This window comes from Gymnogyps californianus, chromosome 22 (genome assembly GCF_018139145.2).
Source record: "Gymnogyps californianus isolate 813 chromosome 22, ASM1813914v2, whole genome shotgun sequence".
NCBI lineage: Eukaryota > Metazoa > Chordata > Aves > Accipitriformes > Cathartidae > Gymnogyps > Gymnogyps californianus.
Genome location: NC_059492.1, coordinates 4,699,501 through 4,705,360, shown reverse-complemented (window position 1 = coordinate 4,705,360; position 5,860 = coordinate 4,699,501). Strand labels below are relative to the sequence as shown.

Genomic DNA, 5,860 nt, shown 5'->3' with positions numbered 1-5,860 from the left:
AGTGACAATGAGAACATTTGGTCTGCAGGACATACAATGAAATATTGCTACAATTTTTTTCTAAGGGCATACTCAGTAGTTGGTCTGCAGTGGGTCTTGCAAGAATTAGTATTTTTTTCTTGCTCCTAAGAGTCTTCTAGAATTAACGGCTTCAGCAGGTTGGATCCTTCAGTCTCACAGCTGGCACTTTACTGATGCAAGTACACTAGTAAAATGTTTCAATGTTGTTTTTTTTTCACTTGTGGGTAAGTCCTGTTTCCCAAAACTTCTGCAAGGCAGCTTTCACCCCTTCTGGATCCGTCACCCACCTTATTTCAGCAGAGAGCACGTAGCTCCACCTAGTGTCCTCCTCCCACCTAACAGGTTGCAACTGGTATTTCCCAACCGACAAAACCATAAAGTAATTCCAAGTTTAGTTGCCAACTTTACTAAATTTCAGAAACTACCTGCATCCCCAGCCCAGTCCTCCTTCCCCTTACTCCACGGTGCCAGGACTGTTAAGTAGCTGAGTGGAACGCTATCCCAAGTTTGGCTGTGCAAAATGAAGAGGTATGATCATGGAAAGTCTAAGGAGATAAAATCTAAGAATGTTTTTTGGGTCTTTTCCCAAGTCCCACAACCAATTTATTTCCCCAAAAGACATCTGTAAAACCCTGCGTCTGTCACGTGTGACACTTACTAATGACTGCTGATAAAGTGGGAAGCAGCTGTTGTGCTTTAATTTAACTTTATTTAAAGGAACCTAGTATTTCCTTTTCAAAGATAAAGGACATCTGAGTTTCTTTTGGATAAAATCTAGGGCTGTTACTTTGGATAAATCTGTATTAACCCCAGTGAACTGTGACTTCACTCTGCCTTCCTCTCACGCGTCTTTCAGCCACTAACGTGCCACACACAAGCTTCGCCTGCACAAGACACACGCCAATTTGTCGTTACGAGGGACGGAGGGCCAGACCGCTCAGGACAATTTGCAGCAGGGTAACTCAACACAGCCCACTGCCGTTACTGACCGGGCAGAGCGGTGCCCACGTACTAGGCGAACACTACGGAGCCCAAGAGGCGCGGACGAGAGGCCTGGGCCGGCGTGCGGGGCTGGCAGCACGGTCACGGCCCCTCACAGCAGTGACCCCTCCGGGCCCCGGGGGGTGCAAAGATCCCGCTGTCTTCTTGTGGGGCCGCATTCGGCCCAGGGACACCTGTTCTGGCGAGGAGAGAACGCGAGCTGACGTGAGGAGACAGCTCTCGAGGGCAGAGAGCCGGGAAGGAGCCCCGCTGCCCGCGCACACCGGCTGAGGGGGCCGCCGCAGCCCGCCGGCACGGAGGCAGGCGGTCACGGCCGTTACCCGCCCCGCGCGCATGCGCCGTTGGCCGCCAGGTCACCTGACCCGCGCGCGCCCCGGGCCGCTCCGCTGAACGTCAACATCTCGCGAGAAGAGGATTTACTACTCACTCACCCCCCCCCAAACCCGCGCGCCGCGAAAGGACGTCTTACAGCCGCCCCCTCACCCCGGCGGAACGCCGCGCTTTCTGATTGGCCGGCTCCCGCGCGCGCACCGACCCTCCGCGGCCGCGGGCACCAATCAGCAGGCGTCGGAGAGCCTTTGCGGAGTGCGCGGCTCCGCCCCCTTCGCTCCCCTCCTCCCTCCGCGCGGCGAGCGTGCGAGGGGGCTTGCGGGCGCGCGGTGCACGCCGGGACGGCAGCGCGCTGCGACCAGGAGGAGGCGGAGGAGGCAAGATGGACGCGGGGTTCTTCCGCGTAAGTGCCGGCCTCAGGGGGGGCCGGGCGGGCGAGGAAGGCGGCGGGGCAGCGCCGGCGGGGGACGCGCGGCTGAGCCGGGCCGCTGCAGGCCCCACCGCCGCGGGCGAAGCCGCTGGCGCCGCGCTCCCCCGAGGAGCGCCGCCGTGCCCCCCCCCCCTCCCCCGCCCCCGCCCTGCGCAGGCTCCTGTGAGGAGCCGCCGCGAAGAAAATGGCGGCGGGAAGGAGGCCGGTGCGGCTCGGCCCATCCGCGAGGCCGCGGCGCCGTGGGGCTGCGGGAGAGGGAGGGGAGCGGCCGGGAGGGCATTCGTCGCCCCAGGCCCGGGCTCGCCCGGGGAGGGCGGCCGCTCTGTGCGCGGCGGGGGCACACGTGCCTGCAGCACGGGTTCCGTCGCCGCCCCCGAGGGCCGCGCTCGCCCGACCCGGCCCCGCATCCCGGTGCGGCCTGGGACCGGCGGTTCCTGCGCTAGGCCTCGGGGCGGCCGGGCCTCTGACCCCGCTGGAGGAAGAGGAGTCCCAGGGCTCCGGGGCCTGCCCTGTGCGGGCTTGTGTCACGGCTGCCTCCCGAGCTGCGGTCTGACGGCCCTTACGTGCGAGGAAGTGTGGGAGAAAAAGCCGAGGGGCAGATGGGAGGTGAACCCGATTTTGCGGTGAAGTGCACTTTGGTGTCCACATTCAAAGCAAATAAACAAAACTGCCCTTTTTTTAGAGAGAAATTTTTAAACTGACACGAAGGTTATTAAGTGTATTCAAAGCAGAAAGAAGTTATGCTTTATTTTTAGATTGGTTTTTTTTATCATTGAGTTTTTCGTTTCTGTTCTTACAGCTGTGATGTATTTTCTGCAGAGACTATTAAACAGTAACCTACCTAGGGCATATTTCTTTTCAGCCTTTCCTCCCATTAATTAGAATAAACCTATTTGGGGGGGGTTCCTTGACAATTTTGAAAACAAATTTAATTTTCCAAGATTCATTCACCTGTTCAGCCCTATTATCTTCTATTACTGCAACTAGGATGCTTTTAAAACGTGAGGGCACACATCACCCTTCACTTAATTCAATTTTGTGTTAACGTACTGGCCTGAGAAAAATAATTACAAGTTAAATCGACACTTGTTCTGTCTAATGCAATTGTTAAAAAGTTTACAAATCAAGTAGTTGTAATTGACAGCAGAATTACTGGGACTGAAAACACTGAATTAGAAATCTAATATTCTTTTAATATTAAAAGAATGGGAGGCCTGTGAAAGGCGACTGTTTATAAAAACAAAAGCAACATGGCACTGAAATGGGGCTGTAAACAGTGTTGTGGTCTCATTTTAGTCTGGGTTCAGGAGAAACCAAAGTTCTTGTGGAAATTACAAAAGTGCAGCAGAGCAGCGGTTTGGACTCGCCTTATCAAGAAAGCTGCTATTAGTAATTCTTTCAATTCTTCACACTTCTGTAAAGTTGTCAGGGCAACTTGTCTCTGCCTTGAAATTCCTGTGATACTGTGCTCTATGTCTTGTTTGGTTGCCCTTGCTGCTTGCCATGTTTTATAAACAGGCTAAGAAAAATTTCATTCCTTTCCATTTCACTTCTGGGTTGTGAAAGACAGAATTTAAAAAAAAAAAAAAAAGGTATAGAACATTAAATTCTTGAGTGATCTGACAAGTACTGCATTTGTTGCTAATGTGTAAGCCACACAGTAGACTGCAAATATTACAAAGAGTTTTAAACAGACTTAATCCTGGTAAGTGCCTGTGCCACAATCAGTCTTTAGGATTCCTGTGTTCCAGGATAGCAGATGGGAATGCTAATAGTTTGTTCCCTTTCAGTATCTGATGACTTCATAGCATGTTACGTTGCTAATTCAAGGTGCTTCCTGATCAAATGAAGTGGTTAGGTTACCTTAGAATTTGAGCTTTTTCTTATTTATTATCTTTTGGTTCCTTAGCAGCTTATATTATTGCTGGTAATCAACCCCTTCTTCTGTGCATAGGAAATTGCATGTATTAAATTCCTGTGTTTTCCATCAGTCAAGTTGGTTTCCTGAATAAACGTCACTTCACGTGTGAACTGTGGGTTTGTGTTTGAATCATTAACAGGTCATCAGTATTTGGATGCAGTTCTGCACCTACTCTTATTCATGTGTGGTTCTATTTACTTCTGTGCAAGTAAATTTTCGAGAACTGGACTTTCAAGCCTTTCAATTCCAAATGAATTAACCTATAGTTTCTGTTCATGAAAGTGGAACGAGTTGGTGAACTTCAGCAGAGCATAATCAATAAAGTAGTATTCTTTGTACTCTTGCTGGTTCCGTGTTGGCTGATTTGCTTCAGGGAGATTTACCCAAAGGTTTCATAGATGTCACTGTAAACAAAAACAACATTTTTGTTCTTGGACAGAGGAAAAAGAGCTTATTCCTTCTGAGGAGTTTGTGAATTCCAGCATAAGTCCTTTTCATAGCAATTTGATACTACTGTACTTTTAAATTTGTAAGTAGTATGCCAGGGAGATTATATGATTAAGGTGTCACTGTAGAGCTCAGGAGCCTGCTTACCCCTAAATCTTCAGCAGTAGATGAAGACTATAGCGCTAAAATTGAAAGGCACCTGAAAAGGCTTATTTGCTTACAGAATGGTATGCCTGGTGTTGCTGTGCACTGTCCAGTGCAAATGTGTGGGAAGCTAATACTTGAAGGTAGTTGAATGTCTTACAGACTAAAAATCTTATTTCTTGTGCTTTAGGGAACAAGTGCAGAACAGGACAATCGCTTCAGCAACAAGCAGAAGAAGCTGTTGAAGCAGCTGAAATTTGCAGAATGCTTAGAAAAGAAGGTAAGTTGGTTAGGATGAGATAGGAAGTAAGACACACGAATCGAAGACAATTTTCAGTGGAGTAATTGGGTATCAGGTGGTACATACAGGAACGTGAGGAATGTCTTCTCTGATACCATACTGGAGGATATGTGGAACGTGCACTTGAGCATGGAAGGTACAGTAGTAATATACATGGTCTAGTTATAGGACTAAATATCACCAGTAGGCTTTTATGTAAAATACAGCTTCAAAAGAAGTCTGATTTCCAAGAAAGTTAAGTAATTTAGAATTCTAGGCATCCTTAAATGTCACCACCCCAACCCCCTTTTTTGGGGTGGTGGGGTTTTTTTGTTGTTATTTCAGGTTTTCTAGAATAGTGTGTTGGAAGTGCATACTGGTTGTTATCCTGTAGGTGAAGGTGAAGTTATTGCAGTGATAGTGTTTAGGGCAGTGGAGAGAGGCTGCGAGAGAGCTGCAGAAAACTCAGTTTAGAGTTCCTTGCTTAGATGCAGTTATTTGCCCTGTGAAAGTCTTTACCTGTTGATTGTAAGGGAGGGTGCATTCCTCACGTGGGTGTTTAAGTGATGCAACCAGAGTAGTTGCTATCAGTAGATACCTATTTAGTAAACATTTTATTTCAAAGCATGGAGCTGGTCCTTCATTAGGCTTTATTGGCCCTAACCTGCCAAGGAAGCAACCGACGAAGCTGCTGAGATAACTGCGGTGAAAGACCCAGCAAAGCTGAATGCAGAGCTTTTGTTGAGAGAGTCTTTGTTTTTGTAAATGACAAAAACTGATATCTGAAAGAATTGCATTCCAAAGAGTTAGATGAAACTAATGACTTGTTTCATTCATACTGTTCCAAAAAGGTAATAATGTGGTTGTAGTTTCTAGGGATAAAGGTATGAATAAAACATCTAGCAAATGTTTATTTCTCTAGAGAATTGGACTGTGCTCTCATCGTGGGTGAGGAGTTTGTAAATCAAGAAATTTGGAATGGTTGAATTCTCTTCTAACTTTGAATGCTTAATGATTTTTGCAAAGTTGTTGAAGTATGTGCTGGACAGGTGTCAGGGGAGTTGGTGAGCTGAATCAAGACTATTGCTTTATCGTTCAGTGGATTTCATTATTTACTGGAAACTGAATTGTGTGAAGGGAGTGAACAATACATGGGGTAGTTTTGCTTTTTTTTTTTTGCTATCTTGTCTAGCTAGTATTTATTAGAGTTTACTAGAAATTTACGATGTTTTGACTTTTCTTATCATCTCTAGGTTCTAATTTTAGCTATTCAGGAGAGATAGGG

The 5,860-nt window shown here is 47.5% G+C and overlaps 1 protein-coding gene across 3 annotated transcripts in view; it reads left to right on the top strand.

Moving 5' to 3' along the window:
• Positions 1–1,726: 1,726 nt before the first annotated feature.
• Positions 1,727–5,860, top strand: part of SRRM1 (serine and arginine repetitive matrix 1) — an 18,817-nt gene continuing 14,683 nt past the window's right edge. For all 3 annotated transcript variants that reach the window (XM_050909693.1, XM_050909692.1, XM_050909691.1), the window contains exons 1-2: positions 1,727–1,756; positions 4,486–4,575. In XM_050909693.1, the coding sequence (XP_050765650.1) occupies positions 1,736–1,756; positions 4,486–4,575 (111 nt within the window). In that variant the 5' untranslated portion in view covers positions 1,727–1,735. The remainder of the gene's footprint in view (positions 1,757–4,485; positions 4,576–5,860) is intronic.